General features: G+C 36.6%; 2 protein-coding genes and 1 long non-coding RNA gene across 6 annotated transcripts; 1 reads left to right on the top strand and 2 right to left on the bottom strand.

Annotated features, from left to right (window-relative positions):
* Window positions 1-5,966: 5,966 nt before the first annotated feature.
* On the bottom strand, window positions 5,967-6,554 carry LOC116167649. The gene is made up of 3 exons (XR_004144593.1): window positions 6,272-6,554; window positions 6,099-6,228; window positions 5,967-6,045 (listed from the first exon to the last, which is right to left on the bottom strand). It is a non-coding gene; the product is annotated as an uncharacterized LOC116167649 (long non-coding RNA).
* A 965-nt stretch (window positions 6,555-7,519) lies between these two features.
* On the top strand, window positions 7,520-11,750 carry LOC116168029. 4 transcript variants are annotated; one of them, XM_031483674.1, is made up of 6 exons: window positions 7,762-7,878; window positions 7,952-7,994; window positions 8,413-8,459; window positions 8,512-8,672; window positions 8,721-8,877; window positions 8,923-11,750. In XM_031483674.1, the coding sequence occupies exons 3-6, from the start codon at window positions 8,414-8,416 to the stop codon at window positions 11,610-11,612; spliced, it is 3,054 nt and encodes a 1,017-aa protein (XP_031339534.1). In that variant the 5' UTR covers window positions 7,762-7,878; window positions 7,952-7,994; window position 8,413; the 3' UTR covers window positions 11,613-11,750. The 4 variants fall into 4 exon arrangements, with proteins under 4 accessions (XP_031339536.1, XP_031339534.1, XP_031339535.1 ...); XM_031483676.1 differs by lacking the exons at window positions 7,762-7,878; window positions 7,952-7,994 and adding an exon at window positions 7,520-7,625; XM_031483675.1 differs by lacking the exon at window positions 7,952-7,994 and having other exon boundaries at window positions 7,766-7,878.
* Window positions 11,751-15,760: 4,010 nt separating this feature from the next.
* On the bottom strand, window positions 15,761-18,490 carry LOC116168937 (transmembrane glycoprotein NMB-like). The gene is made up of 7 exons (XM_031484949.1): window positions 18,312-18,490; window positions 18,107-18,264; window positions 17,903-18,059; window positions 17,332-17,853; window positions 16,991-17,287; window positions 16,227-16,335; window positions 15,761-16,171 (listed from the first exon to the last, which is right to left on the bottom strand). Exons 1-7 carry the CDS (start codon window positions 18,361-18,363, stop codon window positions 15,994-15,996), a joined length of 1,473 nt encoding a protein of 490 aa, XP_031340809.1. The 5' UTR covers window positions 18,364-18,490; the 3' UTR covers window positions 15,761-15,993.
* Between the last annotated feature and the right edge of the window lie 3,986 nt (window positions 18,491-22,476).

The following is a 22,476-nucleotide window of genomic DNA, read 5'->3' as shown; positions in this document are numbered from 1 at the left end:
TCTTGGTTCTAAGACCATCCCGGTAAACAACGAAAGAATCCATAGCAAAACAACTTACGCATGCATTATAGTGGTATCTTCAAACCGATGTTGGTATAGGTAATTAAGTTTACGTTAGATAAACAGATATTAGACACATTAACGTAAATTGAAAGATATAGGAGTGTAACTTGATTTGTAATATGGAAATAATAGCACAGTTCACACGTATAAAAGGACCACCTGTCTTAATAAAGGTATTCAGTTGATCCCAAGCAACAGAAGTAAAAATGAAAGCCGCATTTCTGGTAAGATCATCTTTATTAACGTAATATCAATATCCCTTTCTAGATTACCTTTGTATTGGCTATTTTCGGTTTGGCCGTAGCTAATCCATCACCAAATCCGAACCCAATGCCTAGAGCAAAACCCCAATATTGGAACTACGGTTACGGAATGGGAATGCCATACTACGGTTTAGGTATAGATTCACTAATGACATCTAAGGACGTAGGTAATTCGCTTTCTTTGTAGGTTATGGTCATGGATACTACTTCTAATCGAAACTGTCATTTTGTATAATCTTTGCACCACAAATAAATCAGGTTTAAACAATTTAGCGTTTATGTTATTAATAAATTACAGAAATAGAAGTATGCATGAATGCTTCATTCTGAAAAAAAAAACCAACTAAGTATGAAGTACCTCTCGACCAAATTATTTAGCAACGCCGTACGTCTTTAAAAATCTATTGTCATTTATTACATGACTGGTTACTCTTAAATAAGGTGTGGGTATTGATTTATAAGATTTCCTTTTCGTGTCATTTGTTACATGTGGAAAAAAGGTGCTGTGTGACTGTATAAACATAGGTAGTGCTTGATTAAGGGATATGAGGGGTACTTGGTTTTTGGGACGATCTGAATAATACAACACTATTGTACTGCCTTCCAATTCCACTACTGTTTGAGCTACAATCGTCTCATAAAAAGTGCAACTAGTGTATAGCCATTTACTTAATTTAACTTCAAATAGCAGAAATCCAGCATTTTATTAAAGTCCACATATAAATCCAAAACTGCAGATAGATCCGGACAAGACCAAAATTTAAAATTCTTCCCCAAAAATGAACCACACTTCATTACGATAGACTAAGTGTGCTATACTTTGAGTTGTATAGTACTGGAAATACAGCCTTGCAAAGATAAGGAGTTTGGTAATTGAGATTAAAATTTACGAAGAATTTATATGGATGATTGGAGTCAACGAAATATGTGTCATTTCTAGGCAGTGGTTGCCAATGCGTCTATAGGCGTATTTTGTTCGTTTCTGCCAGGAACGCGTGAAAAGAAGATAGATTACAGCCCAAGTCCCACTGCCGTTTTTCCACCGAAATATGAGCAAATGTGTCAGCTAATAATCTGTGAGATGCATTGCGCCCGACGCAGGGCTAATTCTGTGACTATAAACATTAAACAATCCTACCTAAACCTTTACCTTTAATTAATCATGAAGATAAGCTCATCGTGGAAATTTTTTATTCACCTTATTTTGAAATAAGAGCACTAACCAAATAAACATTTAAACGTCGTCATTACAAGTTAATCCACCATTGTGTGCATTAAAAAATGTACTCGGTAATTAAAGACGGGATCATTTAGAGTGGACAATTTTAACAGGGAGAGAGATCGCAATCGCAAATCTTAAGACTAACTCAAAATCCTTCAATGTCACACAATGAATACAAAAATAAAAGTGCTGCGATCGAACGCATTTTTTATATCGCGATAAAGAAATACGTCGTCGGATTCATGGCGAATTAACTAAACCGTGAGAGATTTAATAAGCGACAGTGTTACGATAAACTTATTTCAAACGGTCTCATTGTTAGAGACGTAATTATAACCACAAATTGATGCTTACTGATATTTTTTTACAATTATATTAAACAGTAACAGACCTGGGCAGTATTCGATTTTGTAAATACTTTTTAGTATTCAAATCCTTTAAAGTATTCAAATACTTTGTAATTAAATACTTTTATGGAAATATTTAGTATTTGGATACTTCGTAAAGTATTCGAATACTTCGCATAGTATTTGAATACTTAAGCTTCCTTTTTTTTACCAAAAATCGACTACTCCAAAATTTCTCGGGAAAACAGTTTTGCTTATTAATTTTGATGCTTAGAATCCAGACGATTCGTACTTTTTCGATTAGACTTCTCAGTCAAAAGTTATGGACTAGAAACCAATTTCGAAAGAAAATTTAAAAGGGCTGTAACTTTTGATCTAGTAGCACAATCTTGGAACTGTATGAAATTATGGATTCTACGGGCCAAATTCTATAAGAAAATGTTTTTTCCCGGTCGATCTCAGACAATTTTTTTTCCGGCCTCAAAAAAAGGCAGTACTTTTAAGTTATTCAAATATTTGAGAACATTTTAGAAATGTTTAGGGAAAGTTTCCATTGTCATAAAATCAAATATAAAAATCCGATACATCTGAATACCGAACTCGATAGTCTACGTAACTTAAAAACAATAGGGACCTTTCTTATATCCTTGAGACCATGTGTACCAATTTTCAAAGCGATCGCACGTTTTTAAACAAGTTATCATGCACACGGTCAAACAGATGGTCAAAAATGGATCTGTTCCAAAATCGCTAGGATTAATTTCAGAAAGGCGTACGTATCATGTGCACGACGCTTTAAAAACTGGTACGCGTATTCTTAAGGATATAACTGGTATAAGAAAGGTCCTGGTAGGTACCTCCTATATAATAATATAATAATAATAATACGCTTTTACTCCCCTTAAATTTGTATATAACAATAGAAATATAAAAAAAGCTAACCCCATACAAAGTATAACTTGATTTTTTAAGTAGTATTAAGCATTTTATCTAGTATACTATTTTAAATTTTTTATGTATTTGAGTGACAAGTATTTGAATACTTTTTACTATATTCGAATACTTTTTATAGTATTCGAATGCCTTTGATAGTATTAGAACACTTTTGAAAGTATTCGAATACATTTTAAAGTATTTGAATACTTTTCAATGTATCTGTATCTAGTATTCGCTTGTGCTGGACGTAAAAGTATTTAAATACCTTTGATTTGTGTAAACTATTTACTATTTAGTATTCAAATACTTTTTGAAAGTATTCTGCTCAGCTCTGAACAGTAATAAAGTTCATGAAGCTGTCTGTACGCAAAGCATATCCTTCGACGTATATTTTCACTTACAAGGAAAAGAAACATCGAAATCGAGCCCATTATTTTGTAGTCAAGAAAAATTTTCCACTTGAAGTAATAGCCATTACCAGAAGGATTCAATATCAGCCAATTTTCAGGTTCATTTTTCTTGAAAAAACCATCTGTATCGACTGTACGGTCTGTAACATCCGTAACGTCTGTAACGTTTGTACCACCTGGAACATCGGTATAGTACATCAATCCAGCTGTATTTAGATGGTAAGAACAACCCATTTCATGAACGAATTTGACGTTGGGCCCGATGATGGGATTCTCCCGAAACGACCGCCACAGAATACTTTAAGTAAATTATTAGTTCGCCAACTTACGTCATCGTTTGCTTTATTATTCCATTCAAAGGTCCATTTTAACACCGAATTTTCACCCTTTTCAATGTATAATAGCCCATTAGAACATTTGTAACAGTTTAGTTTATTCATATTCAAATTTCAAAAATTACCGCTTGCTAGGTTAGGTAGGATATAGGTGAGATGGCGTCACTTGTACGCGTGTTTCTTTCCTCGCGCAGAATCGCGTTATTTTTTCACTTCATTTCCGTTTTAAAGCCAACGAGGTTGTACTTGTTGTAGAGCGTGGCATTGTGAATTCTTCTTAAACCAGTGGGTAATATTTGCCATCATTCACGTGAAATCTCTGGCAATTTTACCTTTTCATTGGCGTTGTCGAGTAGTGTAACTCAGAAGCCGTTTTCTCCATTGCGAGGCTATATCTGGTTGAAGTTCATCGCCCTACCTACATGTAAGTGAAATGGCGTTGGCTTTCTTTTACGTTATGTTATCTAAAATTCTTTCAGATTCACAATTTGAGGTTGGATAATTTCCATATTTCATTGATTTAAGTATTTTTCATTACCCTCCTGACGATTTCAGGTATGTTATTAAAAATCTCGTTAAGGGAGTGTTACATCTTCATTACTTTTAGGGGGTCCATGTAGTAGATGAATTCTTGTACCGGTCAATCCTTGTACAGACGAATCCTTGTATGGTATAGTTTATAGTATATCCTTGCACATTCTTGTGTGCGGAGGACATTGACCTGGCATAATTTTGGGATAGTAAATGAATTTGCATCTTGCGAATATTCCGGAGTACGAACACCTGTTGATTGCCGGCAGCTATCCGGCGTACCACCGAGTAGATAAGCGCTGACACCTAAACGATACCGGGAGCGACCAGCTGATTGTGGAATTTTCGGAAGATACGATCTTTTACACAACCTTTTTTATTTGCTTCAATACCGTTAATCTAGTGTAACCTTCCGACGATTTATGATTGGAGCTTTGTATTTTGTTCACGTCTAGTGTTTGAGGTCGTGGCTCTCTTCAAGAGCAACGCACCTGTATTTAACGTATGGGTAAACGAGCCGGCTACGAGTAAGCTATTTTTGGCCCTTCCGGCTCATATAATCGTTCCGAGCGTTGTAGCTTGGGGTTTGTTTTTGTGTTACAGAACTGGAACTTCGAAGGAGAGCTCTTTTTCGGAGAAGACAGCGTATGTGTTATTCAAGGTAAGATTTTTAATTTACTTGTACCCAGTGTTGCCTATATGAGTTGTTATTCGGGCTAACTTAATTCAATCTTTGAATCCATTGAAATTTTAACTACATTTTTGCTCGATCATTGTTGTAGGGGTCTGGTAACGTAATTATTAGGGAAGTGTTCATGAATTTATTTGGGGATTATTTTTGTCATTTAAAGTATTTGTTATTGTCGTATTGAAGATACATTTTATTTGCCGATCCTGCACCGTTTTGCCAGGATTAATAAATCAGAATTGCTCGTAGTGAATTTATTATTTGGCTCTCTTGTGTTTTCCCAATTTCTATACAGGAGAGGTCAGAATTTGTGCAAAATTGGGTGGCGCTCAACTAATCATTTCTAGTAACTACCAAAGATCAAAAACTTATGTTATATGCCCAAACGAACAAACCGCTGTGGAAGATTCTCATCTCGAGCCCTTCTTTTAATTAAGAATCTGCCCAAACGAACAAACCGCTGTGGAAGATTCTCATCTCGAGCCCTTCTTTTAATTAAGAATCTGAGCTAGCTGGCCGTTTATGCGGCGGGGTTTGAGTTTTACAGCGCCGAACTAACCTCACGTTATACATTTTCAAATACGCTTAGGACAAGCGAGCTGTGCCTTTCAAGCATTGTAAACTCTTTTCACTAATCTCGCTTTTGTCTCGAATTCCCTGAGAGTATTTGAAAATTTCGAGATAATTTTGAGATTTTAATTGGTTCAAAGTACCCAAAAAGTACAGATTTACAAGATTCAAAATACTCCAGACAAAATATGTGAGTGAAGGAGACGACACTCAAAAATAGCGCCTACTGAAGTTCGAGCAAAAATACTTCCGGGCACATGGTCTTTCGTAAGGAAGACAACGATTACCTTCTTCAGAGGAGTTTCCATCACCGTTTGATTAATTTTTGAGGAAAAATTAAAAGTTGTACTCTTGTCCGGCTCCATTGGATCTAGATTGCTACTAGACTATTTGCAATTAAATGAAGTAAATGATTATACACTTAATGTACTATTTGTGAGACGATTAACTTATGTAACGACATAGTATGTCCTAGCTCTACCTTTTAGAGTAGTTGCTGGATGATTGGGTCGAGGGATACTTCATAGTTGGTTTCCTAGGGTGAAGAATTGATTGCATACTATTAATTGTGTAATTTATTAATAATACAAACGCTGAATTATTTAAACCTGGTTTATTAGGGTGCAAAGATTATATAACGTATGACAGTTTCGGTTAGAAGTAGTATCCATGACCATAACCTACAAAGAAAGCGAATTACCTACGTCCTTAGATGTCATTAGTGAGTATATACCTAAACCGTAGTATGGCATTCCCATTCCATAACCGTAGTTCCAGTATTGAGGTCTTGGTCTAGGCATTGGGTTAGGATTTGGTGATGGATTCGCTACGGCCAAAGCGAAAATAGCCAATATAAAGGTAATCTAGAAAGGGAAATTGAAATTACGTTAATAAAGATGATCTTACCAGAAATGCGGCTTTCATTTTTTACTTCTGTTGCTTGGGATCAACTGAATACCATTATTAAGACAGGTGGTACTTTTATACGTGTGATCTGTGCTATTATTTCCCCATTACCAATCTAGTGACACTCCTATCTTATAATGTACGTTAATTTATTAAATATCTATTTGTTATCTAACGTAAATTTAATTACTAGCAATGGTTTGGAGATACTATAATGCTTATGTGGTTTGTTTTGGTACCTGTACACTTTTTAAGTTTTGGGAAACTATTTTTTCTAAAACTACAATCAAAATTAAAAAATTATCTTATGCAATAATTAAGTTTGACAATGGCAATCTAGATACAAGTGTCGAGTATGTTTTAATTTTAAATGTCATTATTAAGATTAACGGCGCAGCAATTGTTTTTTACTTTCTTCACTAGAGAGGAAAATCACATTTTCTTCAGCCTTTAGAGTGTCTAAATGCAGAAAAAAAATTATGTGACACACCATGCTTTAATTATGAAACACAATTATCGTAAATTACATACTGTTGTCTATTTGATAAATAAGAGTGGATTAACTGTGCACTTTTGTTTCCAAAGTCATAATTTCGTAGTTTATCTATTAACATTTTGTGTGATACGCAGTCAAATGCTTTGGTAAAATCAAGACTTGCTAAACTAATGTATTTTTTATTTTCAAATCCTTTCATAATTGTTCGTGCTAAATTACTCACAGCCAGAGCAGTAGACTTTCCTTTTCTAAACCCAAATTGCGATTGACTAATTATATGATGATCCTCGAAATAACTTTCTATTTGAAGTTTTAAAACAGATTCAAAAATTTTGCTAAACACGGGTGTCAAAGAAATAGCTCTATAGTTATTAGGATCAGACAAGCAGCCTCTTTTAAAAATTGGTACGACTTTAGAAATTTTTAATACGGAGGGAAACGTACCACTCACAATAATACATTTATTAATTAACTTTGTCAATTGATATAGTATAACATCCTTCATTGCCTTGACAATTTTTACAGTAATCTCATAAGGATCTTTGCTACAGCTATTTTTTAGTCGATCAATACACTCCCTAATTGTACTATAGCCCACTTCTTTAAAGCTATAAAGATAAAATGGCTCAATTCCATGATCATTATTACAAAGTTGCAATACCAAAAGTTTAGTTTTCAATCCTTTTCGAGCCAATGAAGTAAAATAGTCTAGTGATAGTCATGACCCCTTTCGTAAGCTATTTTGCAAGTTTATTTCGATGAGTAACTCTCACATGATGCCCCTGCAAGGCAAATAACTCTAATCTGCAATTATTTTTTTAGGTTCAGGTTTGATAGCACTATAAATAGGCAGTTCAGGTAAGTTTAGCTTCGCCCTTTAGGACACATTTTTCGGTCATGTGTGAGCATTAAAATGATTTAATGGTGATGGTTCATTTTAATTACTAAGTTAATAAAAAGTGTTTAACTATTTGCTCAAGAACGGAAAGTTCAATAGATTATCAACGTAATTATGATTAATATGTCAGGCTCTAACCGAGGAAGATAATCGTGTTATTTCTCTCGGTGGTTGCACAAGTTAAGTTTAATTGTGGAAAGAAACCATTATCGTGTAAGTATCAATAGAAATGAAATAATAATTAATTGCCGGTCTGCGTTTATTACAAATTTAACCCATTTGTTAGTGTTGTGTGACTCCTCAGCGCCACTCTTCATAAGGATAACCAGGTATGATTAAAAAAACTGCAATGGGAACCTTTACACGTCTTTGCAAAAGGGTTCGGTTTTTTGACATATAAATATGAAGTTAGATATTAGACAGGCCTTGTAAATATTTCTGGTTCTTCGGAACAAGTTGACGTTGAGAACAATCCTATTAGTATGATCTAATGACACGTAAATCGCGATGTTAGCAGCACGTTTATCTCAGTAAAGAGATTGCAGTTGTGAAAATGTACAATTTACGTAATGCTGATTATTTTGAAAACCAAATGATGTAGTACAATTAACCATTGGTGCGCATAACTAGGATAATCCACCAGATCAGGATTACATTCCACTGGTTTTTGTCAAACCTAGGGTAATTTATTCCTCCTCCACCGAGCCCTCGCGAACCGTTATTTTTTACTTAATGTTTATTTTACAGGATGAAGGTTGTCTTCATTATCGCCGTTTTGGCGGCCACGGTTCTAGGTAAGCTTAGCACTAGTTCTGAATACAGCACTAACGCGACACCAATTTCTAGCCCACTCTAGAGACTTCTCCATCAAGTTGAAACATGACGGCCCTACTGTAGTTGGTGGCAGAATCAACTTCATTGCTAGATTGTTCGAAAAGAAAGATCCAGCAGTTGGATCCTTTAGATTCGATTGGGAAGATAACACGTTCGCTCATCATTCGGCAAGCGTAAGTGTCTCCAGCCCGAAAACTTGCACTAATTTGTATTGGTTTTAGCACGAAAGTGACTCCCCAGTAGACGTTTGGTCGGTATCCTACTCCCAAGAGGATACTCCCTTACCGGGAAAGTACGTCACAACGGTTACGATACATAAAAAATACAATGGAGACTACGTCGCCGTTGCGAGGCTACAAATAAGATTCGAAATTAAAGGTAAATCTTCTAAGAGTAACCCCGTTTCTCCAACCGCTGTTATAGCGTCCAAAGAAGAGAAGAAACCCCATCCCATAGTATCGCAGTCGTGGATGGACTACAAGCGCGAGAAAATCCTTAACTCCCAGGCACGAGCCTTGGACAATATTAAGGATCCACGAGTCAAATCGATAGTTTCCAACAGAATTGATTTGATAAACGACAGAATTCCGTTCATGTCCACGTCAGACGAAGAACCGAAACATGAAGAGAAACGAGAAGACACTCACTTTAATGACGTCATGAATTACAAGCGTCAACGAATCCTTGACTCCCAGCAAAGAGAGTTGGATCATATTTGGAATCCTAGTGTCAAGTCGCTCGTCTCCAAGAGAATCAATTACATCAATTCGCACATTCCCTTCATGCAAGATTCATTCGCAGAGCCATTGGAAAAGCATAACAAAAAAATTGATGAGCTGAAAGAGGCCGAGGACGCAGTGGTAAATAGTATACAAGAACCCACGGTTAAAGAAGCGGTGGTGGGTAGGATCAAAGAAGAGAATAAGAGAGTTCCCTATTTATCAAATGCCGATGACGTCGCCGCCAGGTTTTCCGACGCGCTGGACGCTGTGCACGACAGAATTAAAGAAATTAAAAAATCCCAAAAGCTCGTATTGCTCAATATTAAAGACGCCGAGAAAAGAGAGGAAGCTCTAAAGGAAATTGAGGCGGAAAACAAGGCGTTGGAATCTAAAGGCAAAGAACTCGACGCTCAGCTTACGGAGGCCTTAAACACCATCCACCAGAGGATGGCCGAGCTGAAAGACATAGAGGCTGAAACCTTGACCGCTGTCGACGACCCGGTGTTGAAAGAGAAGGTTCGCGTGAAACTTGATACCCAAAATGAAAAGGTTCCCACTCTCCTGGACGATGTCCTAGAAGCGCAGTATCCTACTCCACTCGAGGAATTGAGTGGCAAAATTCAGGAACTGGAGGTGGCCGAGTGGGAGGCGATAGCTAGTGTCGATGATCCTATTCTCAGGGAAATTATACTGAACAAGCTCAACGAACACAACCAGGAAATTCCCACGTTGCTCAAGTCAGCAGATGCCAAGTCAAAGTTTACAAAGAAAGTAGAAGATGCGCACGCGAAAATTACTGCAGAGGTAAAGAAGGTAGACAATCCACCGCTGTACAGCATTAAGGACACCTCAGTTAGAGCTTCTGATAAGGGCGAAAAAGCTAAAGCAGTAGATGATAGCTTGACTGCGTCTCTAACGGAAGTGCGAAACAAAATTGCAGCTTTAAAAGATTCCGAGAAAAAAATCGTGGATGATACCTCAGCGTCCGAGAAGGAAGACGTGCTGGATACGATCGACGAACACAACAAGCGAATCCCATCGTTGCTGCTTCCGAATGTGATCGAAGCCAACTTTACCAAAGCTTTAGACAAGCTTAACGACAGAATCGCCAACATGACCAAGGTTGTCGATCTTGCCACGGCAAATATAACCAACCCGTTTTTGTTATCAATGCTGCAGGCGAAAATGGGTCTGGTCAATTACAAGTTGGTATCAAAATACAACGAAATCAAGGACAATTTCACGTCGCTTTTAGACGAAATGGCCACAGAAAGCGGAGACGAGCCAACTGATGAACCAGCAAAAAAAGTTCCAAGGTTATCCTTTGCTCCTGGCATGTTCATGCCTCAACTTCCCGATTTTATAGCGCAGAAAATGGCGATGAAAACGGTGCCTTTTGGTATGCTGTCGCCGGCCGCAACAGACCCGACGATGCAAAATGCCCTTCTCGACCAAATGGCGGCTAGGAACCAAATGATTCAAGCCAAGACAAATATGATCGGCGCCAATATGGCCACAGCTATGGCGCTAATACGTGCAAAGATTGCAGCTTTGCAGACGTTGGAGGATTCCGCTGTAGAAGACATAACGGATCCTGTCGACAAGGAGATAGTACAAGCCAGCATCGACGAAGAAAATAAAAAAGTGCCGCTTTTGCTACTACCGTACGGCATCGAATCAAACTTCACAACCGCTCTAAATGACTTCCAGACTCGCATAAACACCATAAAAGATAGCGTCGCCGGTATCACGAGCAACATTACAATACCGGCAATAAAATCGATCGTCTCCGCCAAATTCGACTTCGTCAACCAAATGCTAATGAACAAATACGCCCAACTCGACTCAAATTTCACGGCGATAATAACGAAAATTCAAGAACGTTTCGCCAACCTAACCGATCCTCAACCGGAAACCGCGCCCAAAAAAGTACCGCTGCTGACCAAAGCGATGGGCCCGAGTCCCACCTTCGACCTGACCCTAATATCCGACCTGATCAAAAACCGAATGGCGAGCAAGTCGGCGTTTGCGACCAACCCGATGGCGGGCATAATGAATCCCGCGGTTCAGACGCTGGTTACCGACAAGCTGAACGAGAGAAACAAAAATATGTCCCTGATAGCCGACAAGATCGCAGCCAATTTTACGAAGATAATGGAGGCGATCAATAACAAGACGGACGAATTGCAAGCGATGGAGACGCTCACTTTGGATAGTGTCGATGATCCGGTGCAGCAGGCGGAGGTTTTGGCGAAAATCGAGGAAGAAAACAAGAAGATTCCGTCGCTAAGTTTGAGTAAACGAAGTGTTAAGAAGAAGGATGATGCGGAGGTTGTTCCTGAGAAACCCAGTCAGTTTAAGTTAAGATATCCTTTTATCATCAGGTTCTAGTAGTGGCTAAGTTTTTTGGGTCAGTGTGTGGGGTAGTTGTTAATATTCTTGTAGGTAGGTACTCGTACTTTATTGCCATGTAATTGTAATATTCATGTTTCGTTACAGTAAAGGGTTGTACACAGTCATAAAATGTAATCACTGTTTTATTGAGTCAGAATTTGATAACAAATTAAGCTGATGCCAAAGAGTAACTAATAATTATTAAGTATTCTTTGCTGATGCGATTATTTCTTCTTTTGTTTTTTTTTCCTAAATTACCATCTTCGCCTTTTTATAAATTTATTATTATTATTTTATAAATTAACTAGTGTGACTAAATCAATTACAATCAGGAATCAGGATCAATTGTGAAATGTTACAAATTGGTTGGTCGAAAAAGAATTCTTCCATTTTGATGATTAATGCATTTATTAGAGATTATAAGCTCTGTAAATGGTATCTATAAATGCAGATTGAATTTAAGTATGAATTTCTCACTAACTAAAAGTTGGTAACACTCAAAAAATTTTCTTATAGAATGTGGCCCGTAGAATCCATAATTTCAAACAGTTCCAAGATTGGGCTACTAGTTCAAAAGTTACAGTCCTTTTGAATTTTCTTTCGAAATTGGTTTCTAGTCCATAACTTTTGATTGAGAAGTCCGATCGAAAAAGTACGAATTGTTTTGGATTCTCGCACCAATATTAATAAGAAAAAGTGTTTTCCCGAGAATGTTTGGTGCAGTCGATTTTTAGTAAAAAAGGAAGGTTATACACTGCCTTTTTTTGAGCCCCGAAAAAAGACATTGTCTCAGATCGACCCGGAAAAAATTTTTCTTATAGAATGTGGCCTGTAGAATCCATAATTTCAAACAGTTCCAAGATTGGGCTACTAGTTCAAAAGTTTCTTTCGAAATTGGATTCTAGTCCATAACTTTTGATTGAGAAGTCCGATCGAAAAAGTACGAATTGTTTTGATTCTACGCACCAAAATTAATAAGAAAAAGTGTTTTCCCGAGAAATTTTGGTGCAGTCGATTTTTGGTAAAAAAGGAAGGTTATACACTGCCTTTTTTGAGCCCCGAAAAAAGAAATTGTCTCAGATCGACCCGGAAAAAAATTTTCTTATAGAATGTGGCCTGTAGAATCCATAATTTCAAACAGTTCCAAGATTGGGCTACTAGTACAAACGTTACAGTCCTTTTGAATTTTCTTTCGAAATTGGTTTCTAGTCCATAACTTTTGATTGAGAAGTCCGATCGAAAAAGTACGAATTGTTTTGGAATCTACGCACCAAAATTAATAAGAAAAAGTGTGTTCCCGAGAAATTTTGGTGCAGTCGATTTTTGGTAAAATAGGAAGGTTGTACACTGCCTTTTTTTGAACTCCGAAAAAAAAATTGTCTCAGATCGACCCGGGAAAAAATTTTCCTATAGGATGTGACCCGTAGAATCCATAATTTCAAACAGTTCCAAGATTGGGCTACTAGTTCAAAAGTTTCTTTCGAAATTGGATTCTTCCATAACTTTTGATTGAGAAGTCCGATCGAAAAAGTACGAATTGTTTTGGATTCTACGCACCAAAATTAATAAGAAAATGTGTTTTCCCGAGAAATTTTGGTGCAGTCGATTTTTGGTAAAAAAGGAAGGTTATACACTGCCTTTTTTGAGCCCCGAAAAAAAAATTGTCTCAGATCGACCGGGAAAAAAATTTTCTTATAGAATGTGGCCTGTAGAATCCATAATTTCAAACAGTTCCAAGATTGGGCTACTAGTTCAAAAGTTACAGCCCTTTGAATTTTCTTTCGAAATTGGTTTCTAGTCTATAACTTTTGATTGAGAAGTCTGATCGAAAAAGTACGAACTGTTTTGGATTCTACGCACCAAAATTAATAAGAAAAAGTGTTTTCCCGAGAAATTTTGGTGCAGTCGATTTTTGGTAAAAAAGGAAGGTTATACACTGCCTTTTTTTGAGGCCCGAAGAAAAAATTGTCTCAGATCGACCCGGGAAAAAAATTTTCTTATAGAATGTGGCCTGTAGAATCCATAATTTCAAACAGTTCCAAGATTGGGCTACTAGTTCAAACGTTAGTCCTTTTGAATTTTCTTTCGAAATTGGTTTCTAGTCCATAACTTTTGATTGAGAAGTCCGATCGAAAAAGTACGAATTGTTTTGGATTCTACGCACCAAAATTAATAAGAAATAGTGTTTTCCCGAGAAATTTTGGTGCAGTCGATTTTTGGTAAAAAAAGGAAGGTTATACACTGCCTTTTTTGAGCCTCGAAAAAAGAAATTGTCTCAGATCGACCCGGAAAAAAATTTTCTTATAGAATGTGGCCTGTAGAATCCATAATTTCAAACAGTTCCAAGATTGGGCTACTAGTTCAAACGTTACAGTCCTTTTGAATTTTCTTTCGAAATTGGTTTCTAGTCCATAACTTTTGATTGAGAAGTCCGATCGAAAAAGTACGAATTGTTTTGGATTCTACGCACCAAAATTAATAAGAAAAAGTGTTTTCCCGAGAAATTTTGGTGCAGTCGATTTTTGGTAAAAAAGGAAGGTTGTACACTGCCTTTTTTTGAACTCCGAAAAAAAAATTGTCTCAGATCGACCCGGGAAAAAATTTTCTTATAGGATGTGACCCGTAGAATCCATAATTTCAAACAGTTCCAAGATTGGGCTACTAGTTCAAAAGTTTCTTTCGAAATTGGATTCTTCCATAACTTTTGATTGAGAAGTCCGATCGAAAAAGTACGAATTGTTTTGGATTCTACGCACCAAAATTAATAGGAAAATGTGTTTTCCCGAGAAATTTTGGTGCAGTCGATTTTTGGTAAAAAAGGAAGGTTATACACTGCCTTTTTTTGAGCCCCGAAAAAAAAATTGTCTCAGATCGACCCGGAAAAAAAATTTTCTTATAGAATGTGGCCTGTAGAATCCATAATTTCAAACAGTTCCAAAATTGGGCTACTAGTTCAAAAGTTACAGCCCTTTGAATTTTCTTTCGAAATTGGTTTCTAGTCCATAACTTTTGATTGAGAAGTCCGATCGAAAAAGTACGAATTGTTTTGGATTCTCGCACCAATATTAATAAGAAAAAGTGTTTTCCCGAGAATGTTTGGTGCAGTCGATTTTTAGTAAAAAAGGAAGGTTATACACTGCCTTTTTTTGAGCCCCGAAAAAAGACATTGTCTCAGATCGACCCGGAAAAAATTTTTCTTATAGAATGTGGCCTGTAGAATCCATAATTTCAAACAGTTCCAACATTGGGCTATTAGTTCAAAAGTTACAGCACTTTGAATTTTCTTTAGTAATTGGTTTCTAGTCCATAACTTTTGATTGTTATTTATATTTCTGTCACTGTCACTCATTGGGTAACTGAATCATTAATATAAATTCAAAACATGCTCTATGCATGCGCGTAACTGGGACAGAGATCCCCCTTGTGGCACTCTCTCTCTCTCTGATCGCGCATTCCAGTATAATTATAGTTCAGTGCATACAACCATCCCATTACGTGTTCTAACTTCTAACACACCCACACGAATGAATGACGTCACAACATGGCGCACAGGCACAATACCATTGGGCCACACGTGTCTACATCCACGTCTACAATTCGCTGTGACGTCACTTCCTGGTCCCGTACATACATTGCATCTCTACTATCGCCGATCGCATCTTGTCCAGGAGCAAGAGACCGAAAACTTCTGGTGGCGCTCGAACTCCCGTTCCGCAGACTATCGCCGCCGTCACAGTCACCGCTGGGTTTTCCTTCATTAAATTTAAAATTGCGCTAAAAAAAGCTACAAATACAAAAAAAAAACAGAATTTCAGGACTCAAAGTTAGCCTCGTTTCGCCACGAGACTAAATTTCTGTCTCGTCTCAAAAATGCGAGGAGACCAAGTCTCGTCTCTGCAGCATCACTATTCACTACTACTCTAAGTAAAGATAGCTTATTATAGAAGCATCTTTTTGATACCCCATTTTCTAATACTGCAAGAAATAAATTTTGTAACTGTAATTTAAATTCAATATATTTCAACAATCTTATTAAAGGCATAGAGTATCTGCTTGCTAGTATACATCAGCGAAAATAGGCACTACAATCGATACCATACAAGATACAATCGTTTGAAGACCAATCTCACAATCAATAAAATAAATAAAACCATATCATATATTTTGGTAAATTAAATATCAATTCATATAAATATATTGGTAATATATTAAAATAGAATAAAAACTTACTCAAATAATCAACAATTTCAATTAAATTTATCACACCTCGCACTGTCATCCTACTAACTAATCGACGGGAGTATTCACACAAAAATTATGACATAAGTAAAAAATAACCTAAGATAAATCACACCATAACAGCCTTGTAGAGAGAAATTTACGTTAAACTTCCGTACTTGCGACCGGGAGGCCAGAGTGTGGGCTCTGACGAACTGGGAGTAGGCGCTCTTAGAAATGCGTTGGATATGGAGTCGTACAGTCGTTCCCTAAAAGTCTTATATTCAAGATCGCTACTTTGATTGCCAAAGTTAAAATCGGCCACTTCTACTATGAACCTGTCAGTAAAAAATAAAGTGTTAGTTGCAATTATAAAGGTGAGAAGCTAGTTACCTCGAGCGATTTTGTACGTAATACGCGACGCCGAACACAATTAGAACGACAGCAACAAGGCTGGAGGCGACAGGAACTACTATCACTGAAAGCTGAGCTTGCTTGGCCTCTGAAAGCAAAAGGTTAATCCACCGCGTCGTTGTTTTAACAGCAACAACTCGCATCAAGTTGGTAATAGACTCCAAGAAGGTGTGTTAGAATTTACAAACCTAACACTACATTTGGTCCTTCGAGCCGGATAGTTTAGGTACTGCAAAAATTACAGTCCTGACTAAAGAAAATTGTCTTGTAAAAACGAACACTTTTGTATGTAGTTATGAGATCGTTTGTGGACTTTACAAGCCAAATTAATCAAGGAAACAAAAATATTTTCTGTACAACATAATTTAAAGGCAGTTGTTAGTTAAGATCCAAATAGGATTTTTTTTTCTATTTTTCCAAAAACTTCACGACATTATAAGGAAGCATGTGCATCCTACAATAACCAATTGAGACAAAATATTTGCTACAACCCTAATTGATCACAAAAATTACAACCCAGGCTGTAATATGTAAATGTTACAGGTAAGGCCGAGTTTAACAGGTTACACTTTACTTTCAGTTACAGTGTAGCTCATAGGCCCTGTAAACATAATCATCAGGAAAAATGTCAACCCCATTTTACAACCCCTGATATGATTGTGCATTAAAAGTTGTTTTAGACTAAAAAAATGCACCTAATTCATGGATAAACCACCCAACTTGATGCTGGTACAGTGGCATACCTTCGTAAACAGTAACTGTAACAGGAGATACAGTTTTCCCGACGTCATTATAAATCACAATGACAATGGTGTATTTGTGCTGTTTGGGGAAGTAGCGTCTGATCGAAAACATGCACTGATCCGACGAATCAGGAGGCGGCACTTCACATGTCTCGTTCCCCGTAATGTTGTAGACACCTTCGAATATGTGCCTGCAGTAGTGGAACGGCGCAGAGCCCTGGCACTTCACGATGAGATCAAGCACTTTACCTTTCGAAATCCAGTAATTTCCGGTAATGGTGACATTGAAAATTGGGGCTGTAAATCGGGCGATTATTTTTTGTTTGCCGCTGTAATACTACCTTTTGACATGAATTTTCTCGTGAATAATCCGTAGGTTTTACTTTGATCTGGGACTACACTTCCGTTACTCTGACAAACAAAGGGGAATGAAACATTTGATGCACTAGGTACAGGAAGATTAAGGACGGATCGTTTCACCTTTGCCGGTTGAAGAGTTGTGGAAATATTAGTCTGTGCAGGAGCAGGGGTGGTAGGTGGAAGGGTTACATTAGGAGCAGGTGTTGTGGTGGTTGGAGGTGCAGGAGTTGTAATGGGTTCGAAACCGGCAACAACTAATGCTTCAATCTGATGCTTCTTTTCAATATCGGGATATTGAAATGTATAGGTAAAGTTGTTAGTAAACCCGTAATAAACACAGTCCACAAACCAATACGTAAGAATGCTTGTAGCTGTCGAGTTTATATACTCCTCGTCCGACTCCGTCAACACAACCTTATGTACAACTGGTGAAGAATTAGAGACGAATTTTCCGTGACGCACTTTACCATCTTGGATTAGCAACAGCTTCCCATTTAATTGCTCTAAAAAGAAGCACAGTAGGTGCTGATAATTGACAATATTCTACTCTACCGGTAAGTTCAAACATCAAACGTTGTGAGGTCTTCTCAATGTAAAACAATACGTAAAACTTCTCCACGGTAACTTGCACCTCATACGGACCAGGCGGGTATGTGTGATTTGCCGGGTAGGTCACACTCCATCTGTCAACGTTAAAGTCAGACTCGTGCTGCAAGGACTTAATAGCAATAACCGATTATTAAAAACGTTACGTACCACGGCACTGTGTGATAAGATGCTATTATCCCTCCATATGTATTTAAACCTTCCACTGGCAGGCGCGCCGTCTTCATACAACCTTGCGACAAAATGAACCGTGCCCCCACGTACAGTGGGGCTGTCACTGGTTAGTTTAACATGATATGAGGCAAACACTGCAACTAAAAATATAAACAATGCGCCTTAACTAAATGGTGTTTACCTAGCCTTAATTTTACGAAGAAAAGGAATAGGACATTCAACTTTATGTACATTTTATTAACAATGAGCAAAATGTGAGGGTAATCTACTTTCCATTTGCCTTATCTACAGAAGAAATTGAAAATTATCTACAAAAAAATGTAACAAATTTCACTTTTTGACAGTTGTACGTCACATATGAGTCAATCGGTACATTTCGGGAGTGATCGCCAGCAAAGCTATAACTTGTTATAGAAAACGATACTTATACAAGACTCTCAAAATTCATACACATATAGTTCGAATGCTTGGGGGCTGGTATTATTTAGCGTCGAATTCTGGTGATTTGTATGCTGAGAACTATTTCACCGCCCAGGTCACCCTCGATGGTTAAAGAGCGGCTTGGCCTTGGCAGTCTTCAAGTGAGACCACAATAGGGTTGTTAAGACGGCAGGATCCCCCCCAAAGAGTGCTCCCTAAGTTTTCTCCAAAGGAGATGTTTGTAAAGGGGGACGGGGATATATGTGACTTTGGGACTGCGATAACCCTTTTGGATTGGCTCCCTTCCACAGTTGATGTCTGGAGTGAGTTGCCAGTTCGTTATGTGGCCAGAGATGCCAGACTGAGATCAATCAGTGTGACTTCGGGTAGTTACGAACGTGGATCGCTGCCCTGATTGAGAATCTCTAAATGGATTAGCACTTGTCAGGTATTCAAGTAATGCCTTGCCCCTAGGGGTTGACGTTAGTGCTCCGCCCCCATGTAATATGGTGGGCATTTGAGTCACATGCTCACATCAACTCAACAGTTTTAAGAATGGGGCAACATTCCAGAAACTCCGATAGATATTGAGGCGCCATGAAAGATTAGTCATCAGCGATAAAGAACGAAGGCGGATGTGATGCAATCCTTCCGGGGAAAATGGCGCGTTTATTCTAGACTATTCCGAAGCGCTGTGGAACAATCGTTGTTTGCTTGCGTTTTAGTCAGTGTTATAAATTTATTGTTATTTAGTTGAAATAAATACGCCAAGTATTTAAATTTGCGTTACAGTATGAAATAAATGAATTTTTGCAAACACTTCATTTTATGTACATGGGTCATAAGGATCTATTGCCAAGGAGGGAAAGTTTTTTTAAGTCATTCCTTTGGAAATTTATTTTCTGTTTATGTAATGTTAACTTCTTTCTGAAGAGGTTATTTATTGTTAACGGTACCCAAGTAGGAATTTTTTTCGTAGTGGGAGTTAAAGTTATTATGAACAGTTATTTTATTGCTACAATGTAAAAAAAAATTAGAAAGGTTTAGAAAACGTGATCATGGATTTAAAAATTGGAAAAGAGAGTTAAATTTGGAGAGGTTTCACCAAGCTAATCTTAAAGAGGAAGTTTGTAAATAGTAGAGTTGGATTGATTATGATTTTTTTAAATATATTTTGGATTTGTTATTATTTCTTGACCAGGAAATCCTAATAAATGTCTAGTAAAAATGGAAAGTAGCACTTTCTTCATATATTTCTTTGAATAATTGATTTAATTTCATTTCATGCTGGCAGGGAAATTAGTTAAAAAACATTCATTATAAAATTCGCATAAGAAAGTGGAATTTAAGGTAGGTAAAACGACTAAGAAACAACCCCATGAAATAGTGAAACCTGTTCAACATCCTTACATTTATAGGTTTCGTATATCAAAACGTAACATCAAATTTGAAAGCAAATGAAACCCAATTTCAATTAATAAAGAAGTGAATTTAAGTTTTCCTCTTTAATACCAATAGGTGCGTTAATGAGGCTCATTAACAAACCGATAACAATTGCGTTACTTAAAGAGTTCGATTTAATATCGAAATAGAAAACAATTAATTATTTGCTTACAATATCCACAATCCAACGAAATTAACACAATTATTGCAGTCGCATGAATGTTACATACTAACATAAAGCCATGGCGTTCGGGTTAATCGATCATTCTATACTTTATGGGTCAATTCTTCTTAGTTTAGGGATAGGAATGTATTTTGGTTTTTGCAAAAAATCTGTTTCCACTGATGCTTACCTTTGGGCTGCCTTTGCCATGGAATTTTCTAAAACAAAAAGATATCCAGTTATCAATTAGCATCACTTCGACATGGATTTTATGATCGACTTGGTTACTGTATTGCAGTTAATGGTGACTTATTCGAACATGTATTGTAAATTGTTATATTAGGTAACCGTTTTTAGTAATTTGGTCTTTCTTTATGTTGAATTCGCTGTTCTAAATATAATACTTTCTGATAGAATTTGATTTATTTTATAGCAGACATTCCATGGCATGACGGATATTGGCGTAGTTTTGTATTATAAAATTCCATGGCATCACAGATTATTGAAAAAGATGGGGGTTTTATTTTTCCAATTTTCCGCCTTTATTATACAAAAAATTGAAAACTAATACAGGTGATTGACGTAAACAATTTTTTTCTACAAAAAACCTTAATACTTTTTGGCTCTAAAATAATTTGGGGAGCAAATAATCGCATGACCTTCTGCAGAGGCACCTCTAAATAGCATTGTGCGGGTCACTCTGTAATTGGGCGCATGCCTGTTGAGGGCCCAAAACAAGAGAGGTATAATAAAATAAAATAAAATAAAATGATATGAATTTTACATTGAAATCCCTATGATGCGTTACGCAAGTCACCACCCTGTATATAATAAAAATTAAATTACATGCTCAAAATAGCTTCTATGGTTAGCGAAGTAGTGATCTTTCATAAAAATGATTCCTAACATTTTGCACCTGAGTAATAACAATAATAATAATAATAATTTATTGTCCAAACAGACTATCTAGTCTAAATACAGGACAAACTTAAATATTGTTCAATAAAAGCCGCACAGAAATTAAAAAAATTACCAAAAATTGAACAAAAATTATTATAATGATAGATTAATAACTAAAGCGAAAGAAAATTGTTAACAGAGCTATACAATAAACAAAATAAAGTCATAAATCAAAATACAATATTAGTAAATTAAAGAAATTGTATTAGTGCAATGGCAAAAGCAAAAAAAAAGACAAAAATTACTGGATCATACTTATAAGGAATTTTAAATTAGTGTTAAAAATATCAACAGTATCGCATACCGAGTTATAATTATGACACATTGGATAAATTTGGGAATTTTGTAAGAGATTTGTTCTGCAATAGGGTAATTTGAAAGTTAAGAAATGCCTGGAGGAAGAACGAGGCACAGAGAAATTTAAATAATTGTGTAATGTGACACAATCAATTTCATTTCATAATTATTTGTACAAGAACGACACACTTATTGTTTTACGTCTGCTACTCGACGGTAAAAGATTGAATCTTTCTAGCAGCTAGATATTTTAAAAGAGGACGTTGTATACGTTCTAGGTATTTTTCGTGTTTTTTTAAATGCTGGATTCCATACTAGTACACCATATTCAAGCTTGCTTCGTACAAATGTAGAAAAAAGTAGTATAATAGTTGACAAACTTGCAAAATCTGATCCAATGCGTATAATAAAAAAACCTAAGGTTTTAAAAGATTGCCTAACAATTGTATCAATGTGTAAGCTAAATGTTAGCATGTTATTGAACAGAACCCCTAAGTCTTTTGTTTCAGTGTCTCTTTTTAAGGGTGTATTTTGAATTTTCTTTCGAAATTGGTTTCTAGTCCATAACCTTTGATTGAGAAGTCTGATCGAAAAAGTACGAATTGATTTGGATCCTGCGCACCAAAATTAATAATAAAAAGTGTTTTCCCGAGAAATTTTGGTGCGGTCGATTTTTGGTAAAAAAGGAAGGTTATACACTGCCTTTTTTTGAGCTCCGAAAAAAAAAATGTTCCAGATCGACCCGGAAAAAAAAGTTCTTATAGAATGTGGCCTGTAGAATCCATAATTTCAAACAGTTCCAAGATTGGGCTACTAGTTCAAAAGTTACAGCCCTTTGAATTTTTTTTTGAAATTGGTTTCTAGTCTATAACTTTTGATTGAGAAGTCTGATCGAAAAAGTACGAATTGATTTGGATTCTACGCACCCAAATTAATAAGAAAAAGTGTTTTCCCGAGAATTTTGGTGTAGTCGATTTTTGGTAAAAAAGGAAGGTTATACACTGCTAGGGAATGCAATCCCGCAGCAAAATCTCAATCCCGGTATTTGCGGGATCCCGCAAAA

Source organism: Photinus pyralis, unplaced genomic scaffold (assembly GCF_008802855.1).
Source record: "Photinus pyralis isolate 1611_PpyrPB1 unplaced genomic scaffold, Ppyr1.3 Ppyr1.4_LG4, whole genome shotgun sequence".
NCBI lineage: Eukaryota > Metazoa > Arthropoda > Insecta > Coleoptera > Lampyridae > Photinus > Photinus pyralis.
Note: the sequence above shows the minus strand (reverse complement) of the source record. Positions and strands in the feature narration are given on the sequence as shown.